This window comes from Schistocerca piceifrons, chromosome 1, assembly GCF_021461385.2.
Source record: "Schistocerca piceifrons isolate TAMUIC-IGC-003096 chromosome 1, iqSchPice1.1, whole genome shotgun sequence".
Classification (NCBI taxonomy): domain Eukaryota; kingdom Metazoa; phylum Arthropoda; class Insecta; order Orthoptera; family Acrididae; genus Schistocerca; species Schistocerca piceifrons.
In genome coordinates, this window is record NC_060138.1 from 90,245,973 (window position 1) to 90,262,088 (window position 16,116).

General features: G+C 42.9%; 1 protein-coding gene across 1 annotated transcript in view; it reads left to right on the plus strand.

Moving 5' to 3' along the window:
• LOC124787585 (protein phosphatase PTC7 homolog) overlaps positions 1-16,116 on the plus strand; it is a 117,196-nt gene that overhangs the window by 54,504 nt on the left and 46,576 nt on the right. The window contains exon 2 of the mRNA XM_047254350.1: positions 15,338-15,517. Within this exon, the coding sequence (XP_047110306.1) occupies positions 15,338-15,517 (180 nt within the window). The remainder of the gene's footprint in view (positions 1-15,337; positions 15,518-16,116) is intronic.

Genomic DNA, 16,116 nt, shown 5'->3' on the forward strand with positions numbered 1-16,116 from the left:
TTTAGGTGACATCAGCCAATCGAACGTAACCACCGCCCACCATGACTACCCTGTTGCAAACCTACCTAGGAAACATGTTTTCAAACGTATGTGGAACGGAAACGGTATGTTATCGAACATTGGTTATTATTGAAAGTATTATGTGCTCACTCCATTCTACAAGCCCTAGAAGTTTGTAACGAGAATTTCCAAACACTCTGTACAGCGTGATCCGCGGTAAACATAAAAAATGGTGGCCATTGGCGACCGTGCTATGCACAAATATGGATGGAACGTGGTTATTTTTTTTTTTTTTAATGAAACGAATACAATGTGTCCACATCTGGTACTATGGATCCACTTGAGAATTTGCAGTGCACTAAACTAGGAGTACAAGTAAAATATTTTAAACGCAGCGTGGTGGAATAATGTCCATCGAATTTAGGAGAAATGCTGGAAAGTACTGCTAGATAATAATTCAGAAGCGTGCATAAACTCCTTTCTTTGTCCGTGCGCACGTTTGCGGAGTAAGGCTACTGTATATAATGTAACTGTTCACAAAGAGAAGGCGAGGGTGGAGGGGGACACTGGCGGTCATAGTCAACTCCTCACGAAACTCGTCATGGGGTCTTCAAAAAAAAAAAAAAATTCCAGTTTGGTGAGAGGGCCAAAATCAACAGTGGCCTTTGCTACCACTCGCTGAGACCGGCCGAGGAAACCGCAATTTGTATATGACATAATCGAAAGAGTAGAGGGTAAATCCCGAACAGGCTATCTCGATTTAGGTTTTTCTTCTAAAACGGTTCAGCAAATACTCGGGCAGTTAATTCGAAGTCCACGAGGCGTGCAATCCATCCTTGCCCTTAATATTTAAGGGGAGACGTCGCCGTAACAACAGACGATATTCCCTTCCTTTGTCGCTTGAAATCGCTGGCGGCGATGTATGGCGGACGATGACGATTATTTTAATTTGTGGGGCTTTCAACGACATGGTTATAAGCGCCCGTACAAATTCCCAATCTTTTCACTGTCCAGTGTCGCCATTTTCCCGAATGAAGACAAAATGAAGAGGACAACACAAACACCCCGTCCCCGGGCAGAGAAAACCCCCGACTCGTCCGGGAATCGAAAACGGGACTTCGTGATCCAGAGGCAGCAATGCTGACCACTAGACGACGAGCTGCGGACTGAGGTACGGCGGATGAGGACACTGGTGCCGCAAGTCGTGAATAACAGCTCGGACAGTGCTGCTCCTACCATGTTGCGGTATGGCGCCCTCGAACAAATATTACTTTGGTTTTGCCCATATTTTCAGACAAGTTAGTTCTGCTGACTGTGACCCCGGTACATAAGTACTGGTTTCTCCCAAAAGCGCATAGCTTTTCCTGCATGTGGAGCTGTCGAAAACACTTGTGCTATAGTGAAGAATTCAAGGAAGATAGGTAGGGTTTAACGTCCCGCCTACGACAAGTTTAAGACAGAGCACAAACTGTGAACTGACGAGGATTAAGTACACCACAACATTAATCTAAAGTGAATTAGGAGAACCAAACCTTAACATTGCTGACCGGGGAGTTGAAACATGCTCCTTCCGAATGTAAGGGAGCGTACTAGACTGCACCCGTTTGATAGCTTTACAGCTAAAAGGAATTCCTTGCTTGCTCGGTTTTCGGCTCGTCCTTAACGAGTCTTGGCACTTTCTTCCAGAGTACTAAAATTTTTTTTGTGTTCCTCGAACATAACTCTTTGATTTCGTGCGGATGTTGGCGAGAGCTTGTGCAATTGGAGCGCATCGTGCATAAAATATTGAAACTGTGGTTTTATTGTCAGCAGCTCGTGGTCTACAGTGGTGGAAATCAGTGTAAAGGCACGTGGTTATTTGTGGAAAAATCATGTTTATTTATGTGTTTGGTATTGCATGCATTTTCCCTTACAGTTTACAACAAAGCAAAACAAAATACATTCTCATTTCACCATTAGAATTAGGCCGAGTACGTAAAAATTGGAAAAAGGAAGTCTTTCGGGTAGGAAAGAGGGAAATTGGTATAAAGGCAAGTTCGTTACATGTCGCTACGGTTACAGTATGGAGTTGTCTGCTAACGTGGTACAGCAATTACTCTGATAATGCTGCATGGAAAGCTTCTGTCGGGTTACGAGCAAGCAAATTTAAAGCTCACGAAGAAATGAGCCTGTCTAATAGCAAGATTGCTAAAAGATGGCCGTTCCACCAATGTTACTGATAATTTTGTCAGATAGGGTACTCAGTATGGCAAAAAGGGCCGGACACGAAAACTGTCAGCGTAAGATGCGCGTTTGATTCTGCGTAAAGCAAAAGTCAACAGCTAGTGTTCCTCTCAAATCGTGGCTGATTTACAGACACATCAGGCAAATACTGGCTCAAGAAACGAAGCTGGCGTTCAAGAAACTGCTTCATAAGCCACTTTTAAACAATGCGCCTAAAGAGGCTCGACTGAAATTTGCGGAAGAACATAAATCGTGGACACTAAGAGTCGAACAAACTAATTTTCATTGATTAGTAGTTGAATTTTGATGGGCCAGATGGCTATCAGTATTCCAGGCATGATCTATGCACAGAATACGTTCGAATGAGTAGAAACTGTAGCGGGGACAACGTTATTATCTGGGCAGCATTTTGTACTAAAGGCAAGACCAACATAGCATGGTTGCACTCCACAGTGAAGTCCGATGGTTATACTGGAATTCTAGAAATTGAATTGGTTCGAATGTATGAGGTATTTGATGATGATTTACTGTGTCAGTATAACGCTGAGATTCACATGTCGCCAAAACAAAGTTGTGGTTGCAAGGTAAAGGAATTCCACTTCTGAGCTGGTCATCGAGAAGTCCGGCTTTAAATCCTATAGAGGATATATGGGGGGGATTCCAGCACGACGTGTTTATCGCTGTGCACGACAGTTTGAGACTGTGGCCGGGCTGTAAACTGAAATTCGAATGGAGTGGACATAAGTTTCGAATGAAGAGATCATAGTTGTGATCTACACTCCTGGAAATGGAAAAAAGAACACATTAACACCGGTGTGTCAGACCCACCATACTTGCTCCGGACACTTCGAGAGGGCTGTACAAGCAATGATCACACGCACGGCACAGCGGACACACCAGGAACCGCGGTGTTGGCCGTCGAATGGCGCTAGTTGCGCAGCATTTGTTCACCGCCGCCGTCAGTGTCAGCCAGTTTGCCGTGGCATACGGAGCTCCATCGCAGTCTTTAACACTGGTAGCATGCCGCGACAGCGTGGACGTGAACCGTATGTGCAGTTGACGGACTTTGAGCGAGGGCGTATAGTGGGCATGCGGGAGGCCGGGTGGACGTACCGCCGAATTGCTCAACACGTGGGGCGTGAGGTCTCCACAGTACATCGATGTTGTCGCCAGTGGTCGGCGGAAGGTGCACGTGCCCGTCGACCTGGGACCGGACCGCAGCGACGCACGGATGCACGCCAAGACCGTAGGATCCTACGCAGTGCCGTAGGGGACCGCACCGCCACTTCCCAGCAAATTAGGGACGCTGTTGCTCCTGGGGTATCGGCGAGGACCATTCGCAACCGTCTCCATGAAGCTGGGCTACGGTCCCGCACACCGTTAGGCCGTCTTCCGCTCACGCCCCAACATCGTGCAGCCCGCCTCCAGTGGTGTCGCGACAGGCTTGAATGGAGGGACGAATGGAGACGTGTCGTCTTCAGCGATGAGAGTCGCTTCTGCCTTGGTGCCAATGATGGTCGTATGCGTGTTTGGCGCCGTGCAGGTGAGCGCCACAATCAGGACTGCATACGACCGAGGCACACAGGGCCAACACCCGGCATCATGGTGTGGGGAGCGATCTCCTACACTGGCCGTACATCAGTGGTGATCGTCGAGGGGACACTGAATAGTGCACGGTACATCCAAACCGTCATCGAACCCATCGTTCTACCATTCCTAGACCGGCAAGGGAACTTGCTGTTCCAACAGGACACTGCACGTCCGCATGTATCCCGTGCCACCCAACGTGCTCTAGAAGGTGTAAGTCAACTACCCTGGCCAGCAAGATCTCCGGATCTGTCCCCCATTGAGCATGTTTGGGACTGGATGAAGCGTCGTCTCACGCGGTCTGCACGTCCAGCACGAACGCTGGTCCAACTGAGGCGCCAGGTGGAAATGGCATGGCAAGCCGTTCGACAGGACTACATCCAGCATCTCTACGATCGTCTCCATGGGAGAATAGCAGCCTGCATTGCTGCGAAAGGTGGATATACACTGTACTAGTGCCGACATTGTGCATGCTCTGTTGCCTGTGTCTATGTGCCTGTGGTTCTGTCAGTGTGATCATGTGATGTATCTGACCCCAGGAATGTGTCAATAAAGTTTCCCCTTCCTGGGACAATGAAGTCACGGTGTTCTTATTTCAATTTCCAGGAGTGTATTTACCGTTTGCGTTAGGTTATTCTAACAATAATTCATAAGCGCCTTTACATAAATTTCCACCCCTAAGTTTGTATTGTTTCTCTAAATTTCTTAAGAATCAGTGCTAATGGTAAAATGAGAATGTATTTTGTTTTGCTTTGTTGTAAGCTCTGCGAGGAAAAATGCGTGCAGTACCAAATATGTAAATAATCCTGTTTTTCCACATATAACCACGTGCCTTTATACTAATTTCCACCACTGTATTAGTTAGCGTCACTGACTCCAGATCGCTCGGTCCCAGGTTTGATCCCCGACTGGATCGAAGGTTTTCTTCAATCTGAGACTGAATTTTTGTGTTGTCCTGAACATTTAACCTCATCACAAAGGCGCATAAGAGACCGAAGTGACGTCAAACAAATATTTGCACTAGGCGGCCGAACAACCCCAGACAAGGCATCCGGCCCAATAATGCCAAACGATCATTTCATTTGTAGTTTTATCTTTTCAACTGTTTTTAATCATCATAGCTTATATGGTTGGAACCACTAATTAAATATTCGCGAGCAAAATTAGGATCAGTTTTATAAGTCAAAACATGCAATACGTAGACACGTGCCGCCCCCCCCCCCCCCCCCCTCCCTCCTTCCATGAACGTTATGAGGCTTCATTATTCTTGTTTGGTGCATTTGTTTTGACTAACTCTCGTAATATCTCATGTTGTTACTGACGTATTATCAAAAAGGCGCTTTCTGTCGAGCCCGCTGGTGGCTGTTACGACTTTCCGTAGCGTTTCAGAGATTTCTGATATAAGCAATTATTTCCATAGTTATAGGCCTCATTGATGATTTTCAGTTTCTGGAAGAGATGAAGAGGCTTGCACAGTATAGACTAACTTGGAGAACTGCATCAAACTAGTCTTCCGGTTCTAGGCACTTCAGTCCGGAACCGCGGGACTGCTACGGTCGCAGGTTCGAATCCTGCCTCGGGCATGGCTGTGTGATGTCCTTAGGTTAGTTAAGTTTAAGTAGTTCTAAGTTCTAGGGGACTGATGACCTAAGATGTTAAGTCCCATAGTGCTCAGAGCCATTTGAACCATTTGAGCCAAACTAGTCTTCGGACGACGACGACATAATAAATTTTATAAATTACTACTCATTCGTTAACTTTCTCCATTGACTGCATATTATAACACGCTTTTCAAGTTACAGTACAAACGATTGCCAGCTGCATGCAGATAACCCGGAAGTAAAGTTCCAGATGCATCGTCTTCATTAGTTTTACTCTTCATCTTAAGTCGTATTGGGAAGTAATTTGACGATTGTGAGCAATGTTACAATCGATGTATTTGTTCGTGCATTATTTTCGGCCTTGAACTAACAAGGAAATGTGAATATTGTTTCACTCTGCCTTGACCTAGTGCAAACTACCATCCGCTGTGAACAACAAGCTTGTAAACGCTGTTAAGAGTTTACATTCGCATGAAGGAAGAAATGGAATATTTTTTTATGTCTTCAGTCACCAGTCTGTGTATAATATGTGTTGAAATCCGTAAAAAGTAATGCAGTGTTCGGAATGTATGAAGTCACCCTGAAATGACTGTCACCGCAGCAAACGCTCATTAATACGTTTTCACTCTTTATTTTTCGAACTGCCTTGGATTCTTTCTGCTCTGTGTTGGACGTGGGTCGTATAATACCCTCCCAAGAGCTGCTGCTCAGACTTAAACGTGTTGCAGCTGTAGTGTCGACACATCTTCAATTAGAGAACAAAAATACTCGACGCCAGCAGCGGCTTCTGTGGGATAGCTACTAGAAGCCAGCTGGCGGTCTACGGATTGAGACGTTCATTATGATCTTATGTGAACCACTTTGGTAAAAGTCTTTTGCTATTTCCAGTAAGACACCAGAGGATGGGCTTATAACAGACCGAAACCGGTCGCGTGAAAATAAAGAAATTTACAACTGAAGCGGTATTTTCAACCTTTGCTATAATGCTCAGTTGCGGATGTTCTTCCAACAGGACTGTTTGTTGTAAAATACCGCGCGGGGCAATTGGAATATATCACGAATTTCTGAATTTACGCAAGAGACTCGATCTGACATCAGCCGCCATTAATTTTAATAAAATGTGTCTAACATATAACGTGATCCCCAATTTTATCAGAAGAATGTTCAATAGAATTACTGGTAGCTCACCATGTTACATTCAGCATCTCCTGAAAACTGATATAATTAAAGAAATTAGACCTTTATATTCAGAAAAAGATGTCTTAAATAAAAAAGCCTATGTAAATTTTCTAATGAACTGACCCATTTTATTTTTGACGACGCGTATGCGCATATTATGTATCGCATTTATTGTCTCAAGGATAACATTACTAGTCCTCATGTGAGGAATCTGGAAAGATTAGGTCTGAGGTTTGACTCTGCTTTAGAAATAGCTACGGAATGTAATTTTAATTTTTACCATACTGTTGAGAAACAAACTAGCAGCGTTTTTAATCGCGAGGAAATGTGTTTCCTAAATAAAAGGCTAACCCATAGTCTCGGATCCTCATTTAATCAACATAGGGCATCTTCGTTGGTGGCCCATACCATCGTTGCCCTGGAGCAGGCTGAATCAGACAACCCCACAAAAAACGCAGTCTGTCAAAAATTGAATAAAGCCAATGCACTAGAACTTGGCACAGTAAATCATAAAAATCAGAAGCACTGCGGTCCTCACAAGAAGTATTTCCACGCACGGGACCAATCCATTTTGAGCGACATTAACAGGAAGATTCATGAGAACCAAGCCATAATTGTGCGGGGAGACAAAGGCCACACGTCAGTAGCCCTATACGAGGCCGACTACGTACGAAAAGCACAGGACTTCCTCTCCAGCCTTAAGTTCAAAAAATACTCATTTAACCCCACAGCTAATTTCGTCGCGGATATTAAGGAGGCATTTAAAGAAACAGATGCGATATTCACCCCATTTTTTTAAAAAAAACCTTTAATACCGATGAATCCGAGAACGCAAACTTTCAGGGTCGTCGTGAAACTTCGTAAGCCACAGGCTCCTTTAAGGCCAGTCATAACGCTATTAATGCCCCAGATTACTTATTGGCTAAGGAAGTGCAAAGTGTCCTCAGTAAGCATTATTTTTTCCATGTTGATCATGCCATTAAGAATGGAGATGAGTTAATTACCCACCTCAAACATGTAACTGTAACCAGTGATAAGAATCTAGCAAGTCTCGACATCGTAAGCATGTACACGAATATTCCCAACAAAGAGGTGATTCCTATTATTCAGTCAAACTTACGGATGTTCTCTCGTCTAGATTCACAAAAAATTACCGAATTCCTACATTTGCTCAGAATTGTCCTGGACCGTAATTACTTTGTCTTCAAAGACCCCATATATGGGATCCCCCATTGCTAGTATAGTAGCTAATATTTACATAAATCACATTGAACATAAGTTTTTTTTCTACCCATCCACAACATCTTCAAAGAGTAGTATGCTACAAAAGATACGTAGATGACATCATACTTTTGTATAACGGGACCGACATCCAGCTGCAACTTTTTTAACACGACTTTAGCAAAATGCACCCCCAAGATTGTGTACCATTAGATACCACTCTGGCTTTACACTCCCATTTTTAGATATGGAAATTTCGTTACAGAACAGTAGTGTTCACTTCAACACATTTAGAAAACCAATTACGACTAGTTCTATTATTCTTTGCTCGCCAGTTCACCCAAAGTAGCAAAAGATGGCAGCTCTTCGTGCTATGCTTTACCGCGCGGCCAGAGTCCCTCTCTCAAAAGAAAATTACCAGTGCGAGTTGGATACCATTAAATTCATAGCACATGCTAATGGCTGCCAGTCAAATGTTGTTGATGTTCATCAGCAAATGCAATCGAAAGGCGCTTCCAACGATCTGTACGGGATTACCCTGTCATCTTCTAATATTGATAACACTTTTTTTTCGGAATCCCGTGTGTAGGTGTTATATTTGACAGGATTGGCAAAGGGCTTAGAAAAGAGGGGTATACGCCTTCTACACACCGCGTAAGGACGCACAATCGGGCGTCTATCGCATCCAGTGAAGTGAGTGCCCTTCCTCATACATAGGCCAAACTGGCCGTTCCTTTAACATATGGTTCAGAGAACATCAGGATCTTAGCAATTCCAAATCCGCTCTCACTGACACCTGAAGGATTATAACCATTCCATTTCAAATTAAACACAAATTGCAGGGTTCTATATATTCAACGCAACGGCTCGGTTTTAAACATTTTATAAGAAACAGAAATCATCCGCAGCATTTGCCGTGATCCGTCTGGGGCATTTTCAACGAGCCAACTGCGCTTAAGCACGCAGTCCTGCTGAATAACTTTTCTTTTCTGAAGCAGCGCCCAGCCTCATTTCCTTCTCTTTCTGGTCCCTGATTACTGTAGGCCACACATGTATACTATTTTTTATCGGGTCAGTATTTTTTGTGGCCTTCAATAGCCTTAACGAATGTACGGCATATGCCTCTTTCCTATAGTGAGGTCCGCAAGGTCCACCCAGTTCATTTTACATAGCTGTAAAATTGTTCTCTCTTAATGAAAGTTGCGTGTTTCCATTTTATCCTATGACTATGGCGCATTATAGTACTGTGGCATTATGTGAGCCCTCACTAATTAAAAAATGTACCTGTCTTTCATGATGTAAAGTGCGTCTCAGGTCGTATCTAATGTAAGCATGATTAGTTGTCACCGTTGGTTAGCAGTTTTAAAATGACCCCACTTTTAATGTGTCCTTTTAATGCTATCGCTGCTAGCTATTAATTGGCATTTTACTTTCTGACGGTATAGACTGTAAGGTTTCGCTACTTTCCTTGTTGACCAGTAACGAGAACTTGTAAATAGGAGTGGCACATGTGCGTGTTCTTTTAACTGATGGCTGTGGCGTGTTGTTCCACGTTGCCACTTATATCGCCTCTAAATTAAAACTGTTAACTTAAATCAAACTGCATTCACTGCATGAGCGGTGAATATTATGCAAAATAACCATTAAAATTTGTTTTTATTCGCTCAAACAGTTTGTAACGCTATGAAAACTTTATTGAGGAAATAAGGCTTATGATGGGGCAAACAAAAAAATAACGCAGATGGCGGTAAAATGTAAAACTCAGAAAATACACTACTGGCCATTAAAATTGCTACATCAAGAAGAAATGCAGATGATAAACGGGTATTCACTGGACAAATATATTATACTAGAAGTGACATGTGATTACATTTTCACGCAATTTGGGTGCATAGATCCTGAGAAATCAGTACCCAGACCAACCACCTCTGGCCGTAATAACGGCCTTGATAGGCCTGGGCATTGAGTCAAACAGAGCTTGGATGGCGTGTACAGGTACAGCTGCCCATGCAGCTTCAACACGATAGCATAGTTCATCAAGAGTAGTGACTGGCGCATTGTGACGAGCCAGTTGCCATTGACCAGACGTTTTCAGTTGGTGAGAGATCTGGAGAATGTACTGGCCAGGACAGCAGTCGAACATTTTCTGCATCCAGAAAGGCCCGTACATGACCTGCAACATGCGGTCGTGCATTATCCTGCTGAAATGTAGGGTTTGGCAGGGATCGAATGAAGGGTAGAGCCACGGGTCGTAACACATCTGAAATGTAACGTCCACTGTTCAAAGTGCCGTCAATGCGAACAAGAGGGTGACAGAAGTGTAACCAGTGGCACCCCATACCATCATGCCGGGTGATACGCCAGCATGGCCATGACGAATACACGCTTCCAATGTGCGTTCACCGCGATGTCGCTAAACACGGATGCGACCGTCATGATGCTGTAAACAGAACCTGGGTTCATCCGAAAAAATGACGTTTTGCCATTCGTGCACCTAGGTTCGTCGTTGGATACACCATCGCAGGCGCTCCTGTCTGTGATGCAGCGTCACGGTTAACCGCAGCCATGGTCTCCGAGCTGATAGTCCATGCTGCTACAAACGTCGTCGATCTGTTCGTGCAGATGGTTGTTGTCTTGCAAACGTCCCTATCTGTTGACTCAGGAGTCGAGACGAGGGTGCACGATCCGTTACAGCCATGCGGATAAGATGCCTGTCATCTCGACTGCTAGTGATACCAGGCCGTTGGGATCCAGCACGGCGTCCCATATTACCCTCCTGAACCCACCGATTCCATATTCTGCTAACAGCATTGGATCTCGACCAACGCGAGCAGCGTTGTCGCGATACGATAAACCGCTATCGCGATGGGCTACAATCCGACCTTTATCAAAGTCGGAAACGTGGTGGTACGCATTTCTCCTCCTTACACGAGGCATCACAACAACGTTTCACCAGGCAACGCCGGTCAACTGCTGTTTGTGTATGAGAAATCGGTTGGAAACTTTCCTCCTGTCAGCACGTTGTAGGTGTCGCCACCGGCGCTAACCTTGTGTGAATGCTCTGAAAAGCTAATCATTTGCATATGACAGCATCTTCTTCCTGTCGGTTAAATTTCGCGTCTGTAGCAAGTCATATTCATGGTGTAGCAATTTTAATGGCCAGTAGTGTATTTGCGCTGCAATTGTCGGGGAATAGAGGGTGGTTCACTTCGAACACGAGGCATAAGGGGAGCGCACCACCTAAGTGGACGCGGCGCTGTTAGATCACGGGCGCCGTGCCAGTCACGTGAGGGAGCACGCGCGTCTGTTGGCGTCGTTCGGACCGCGTGACGACGCGTGGGACGCCGCCTCGTGACGCAGGGCGCCGTGCCAGCGCGAGCGCCGGCCGGTGCCGACGCCGGGCGCCAAATAGCGGCCGCGCTCTCGCAACAAAGAGCCCTCTACTCGGGACGCCAACGTGTTAAAATATGGTAGCCTGTGCACTTTTGACTTCAAGGGTAATGATCGTAACTAAATTTCATTTATTCATGTTACGTATGTAAATGTAACTGTTCAAATATGCGAGGGGTGATAAAGTAACGGAATTTTTTCTTCAATTTCGCGTTTTTTATATATCCGATTTTCGAAAAAGTTTGTCTTATTGGTACACATGTTTCTGATCTATGTTTGCATCTTCAGCTGTTTTGAATCTTTAGTTTATTGTTGACAGTCGGAAAGGTTGTACGTGTTTTCGAGTGTTCGGGCAATTTTTTTTTTCTTCCGATTAAGATGGATCCAAAGAACTTGCATTAAATTTTCTTGAAAAATAGAATAAAGTGCCGCACCGAATTCAAAAACTTTGATTTTTAGCGAGTTCCTCATGAATAAGTCAGAGATTACGAGTGGTATAAACGTTTCAAAGAGTCGAGATGATATTGAAGACGACGACGACCGCCCTGGAGGCTATAGCACATAAATTACTGACGACATTGTGGGAGTATGAAGAAAATGGTTGTGGAAAATTGTCGAATCACCATCAGAGATGTTGCAGATGACGTCGGCATCTCCTCTGCCTCATACCAAGCAACTTTTTTCGGGTATTTGGGCATGAAACGTGTCCCAGCAAAGTTTCTTCCGAACTCGTTGAATTTCGCCCAGAAAAGACGTCGCGTGGACAACACTCAGGAATTAATGATTGATGTCGATAATGATCCAGAACTTCTAAAGATTATAACAGGAGACGAAACATCGGTATAAGGAAAAGATGTCGAAACAAAGATCCCGTCGTCCCAATGGAAACTGCATGAAGATCCAAGATCGAAAAAAGTTCGACAAGTTCTATCACATATGAAGATTCTTCTCGCTGTCCTTTCTTTCTTTCCTTTTTCTTTTTGTCGTATGGTCGATAAAGGATATCTGGAAATTATGCGCAGTTTGAATGAAGCAATCCAGAATTTTGGCAAAACCACTCCTGGTAATTGCATCACTATAACGCTCCCGCTCACACCGCAATGTGTGTTCGTGATTTTTTGGTAAAGAATATAACCGTTGTGTTGCTCCAGCCATCGTATTTGCTGGACGTGGACCCCCCTGCGAATTCTTTCTATTCCCGAGGCCGAAGAAAACCCTGAAAGGACGTCGTTCTGTCACCTTTGGTGGGATAAAAACAGAATAGCTGAAGGAGCTGAATGCCATAACGAAAAGTAGCTTCCAGAAGTGCTTCCAGGATTGGAAAAAGCTCTGGCACAAGTGTACTGTATCGGAGGGGAACAAAATTGATGTTGATGAATACAAGTAAATTCTATTTTTTAAAAAAATCCCGTCATGTTTTGACCACACTTCATATTAAAATTTTATGGTCAACAGCTTAACATTGCAAGGAATGAAGTAAAATGCGTTAGTATCTGCGGAAATCAAACCTGGATCCATAAATTACCACTCTATGCTTTGGACCACTCGTCTATAATGTACTCATGACAACAGTTCCTTAAAAAAAAAAAATCTCTTACACTACACACAATTTCAGGAGAAAAATATTGAACTTTTGAAGTCACTAATCTGTGGCAAATTATTGGCTTAAGATGAAACATTTGTTCAGCCCATGATCTGCCCTTCCAAAAATTCTTGATATTCACGTAAATTAGTCTCCAGTGTTGCTTTTCTATCCTGTTTAGTGTAATTTGGGAGCATAGGTTATATAAAATTCATCACAAATTTCACTGTTGTTTACATCTTGTCATCACCTTTCTTATGCAGTGAATGTATGAAGACCACTTGGCACTCTCCTGGAGGTTTTCTGTTTTCCAAGTTTTCTCAAAGATTTTTAGTTCATTTTTTAGTTTTTGGTAGGGACCATTTCAGAAGTTTTGGTGTGATAGTCTCTTCTCAGCTGGCTTTATAAGGTTTTAAGCTTCTTCAGTTTCTTTGATAGGGATAAATCATCTTCCAGATTTCTGTGAGTGTTTGATTATTCAGACTTGTGGGTTGGTTCAGAACATTTAAGAAACTGATCAAAATATTCGAAATTTTCAGCGTTACATAAGCCAGATCGGTGTGCCTAGTGCCATGCTCTTCTGTTGTTAGATTCACGTTTGAAGTACATTTGCCTAACACTTTAAATCTCAATTTGTTCTGCAAAGATCTACTGGAAAAGGGCCTCTTTAGCAGGTCAAGTGCAGAAAACACTTTCATTCGAAATTTTCTCGTATTCTCACTTGTTTTACCAGCATCCAATCAATTACTTTTTGATTTAAAAGTGTAGTAATTGTAACTAAATTGAATATATTAATTTTATGTCCATAAATTGAACAGTTATTTTTAAATTTTATGATTGTGAGGAATAAAATAAAATGGGGAAAAAAGTATTAGCAGGAATTGAACCCAGGTCCAAAATTTAACACTCTACCTTAGACCCCTCACCCAAAGTGCTAGAGTAGAGTTGAGTTTTATTGGTTCTGGTAATCATATAGTAAATAAACAGTACATTCTGATGTAGGACAAGTCATGACAGCTACTCTTTTTAAGAGTTCCCATACCTATACTTGCAACATACACTACATGCAGTTTCAAAGAAAAATACTGACCTGGTGCTGTGAGCAATGTAGCACAAGGAGTGGCAGAAGGGATGGCGTTACATCAGAGCATGTGCAGTAGAAAACAGATAGCTGTGTTGCTCCTCCGAGTTGATCATAGTGCAGCTGACTGTCATTTCAGTGCTCGACACTGGTTTCTAGTTATCACAGAAAGAGCACTACACAAGTTTTCTTCTGTTTTATTTGCATTCCAATATGCATTCACAGGAAAATGGCACAATTGTAGTGCATTTTTCGGCCCTCATTCAAAGTGAAATGACATAATTTTAGTGAGATATTTACACTGTGCTTTAGCATATTAGTACATGAGAACCGGCTGCCAATGTACTAGTTGCTGTCGTTGCTTGGCCATGTTCTAGAATAATGTGTTGCACTTTGTATTTTAGTATATGTGGCATTCATCTGCAAATAAATATTTTTGTATGTGTCAAAATTTCCACCTAACATAGTATAATTGCAAAATTTAGAACTTCAGGAGTTGAGATAGCAGACTTTTTCAGCTAATTGCCCAGATAAAGTATTCTCAAGTCTGAGAATTCATTATATTGAGGCATTATTTTGGCAAATTTGCTTCCCGTCAACATATTGCTTAATAGATACCATACTCCCATAACAACTAACAATGCTAATTGGCACCTATCATAATCTGTTCCTCTTCACAGTAACACTCAATATTCCCTTAAACATCACTCTAGCTGTATGGTTCTTAACAATTCCTTGATTATCTAATTTCAGGTACTAATGTAGTCTTCTTCTAAAAAAGATAATCTTGTAGTAATGCCCTTCCTTCCTTCACAGGTAGTCTGCAACGTTACCAGTCCCTTGTATTTTCTTTCATTCAGAGTTATCAGACTTGTTTCGTTTGTGGCACTGATTTTCAACATGTTGAATCATTTACTTATAATTAAATTTTTTGAGTGACAGCTGTCTATGTACCTTTATGGGCCACACATTAAAATATTACCATATTTACTGGCACAATTATTCCATATGTGGGGGTGGTGTGACTTAGCAGCAAACATTCCAAGCTGTATAGTAGTTAAGATATTAGTGTTTTTTGTGGCTCCTTTGGTGCTGGACCAGATTCACATTGCTGACGTGATGAGTATGTACTTGAGTTCCATATATGCCACACACATTCTTCACCTGATCTGTTGCCAAGTCGCCAATGGCTTCGGAAATTGACAATAGACTTTCACAAGTATGGATTGTGTAGAAATTAATTTATCAGGGGCAAACACTGACTTTTAATGGTTTCGAATCTGAATAATTCCAGATGGCCTCTTTTAAAGGCTGATGATAGCTTTTTTACATTTTCCCTGGATGTGATATTTTACATAACAAGAAAATATGAGGGGATGCACTATTGCACTTATGTAGTCAGATTTTAATTCCTCTTCCACAGTGTGTGTCACAACGTTTACTTGACTGTCTGGGTTGTCCGTTATGTCACAGGTGTGGCGGACGGTGTTGGTGGTTGGAGGCATTATGGAATCGATCCGGGAGAGTTCTCATCGTCACTGATGCGTGCCTGTGAGCGGCTAGTCTGCAACGGCAGGTTTGCACCATCTGAGCCAGCGGCGCTGCTTGCCAGCTCGTACTATGAGCTGCTCGAAGACAAGCGGCCTGTGCTTGGTGAGTGCTTACTCTACACTTTTTCTATTCTTTAAATCTCCTTCTCACTGATTTGCAGGATGCCATAGACACAGATGGCTGACAGTGGAAGTTTCATAAAAATTACTTGTCAGTTGCTTATTCTTGTGAACAAATATTGTTGCAGATATGGCCATGATTTTTTCAGGTGAACTGAAGTCTATTTTTACATCTTCATGATTACTGTGCAGTTCACAATTAAGTGCCTGGCAGAGGGTTCATCAAAGCACCTTCAAGCTATTTTTCTTCCGTTCCACTCTCAAACAGTGCATGGGAAAAATGAACACTTAAATATTCCTGTGCACGCTCTGATTTCTCTTGTTTTATTATGATGGTCATTTCTCGTCTATGTAGGTGGAGTCCAACATAATACTTTCATGCTCTGAAGAAAATATTTTTTTGGTGCCCATCAGTATAAGGAGGAATGATCATAATAATAAAATAAGAGAAGTCGGAGGTTACACAGAAATATTTAAGTGTTCGTTTTTCCCATGTGCTCTTAGAGAGTGAATGGCACAGAAATAGAGGATGAACCCTCTGCCAGTCACTTAATTGTGAATTGCCCAGTAGCCATGTAGACG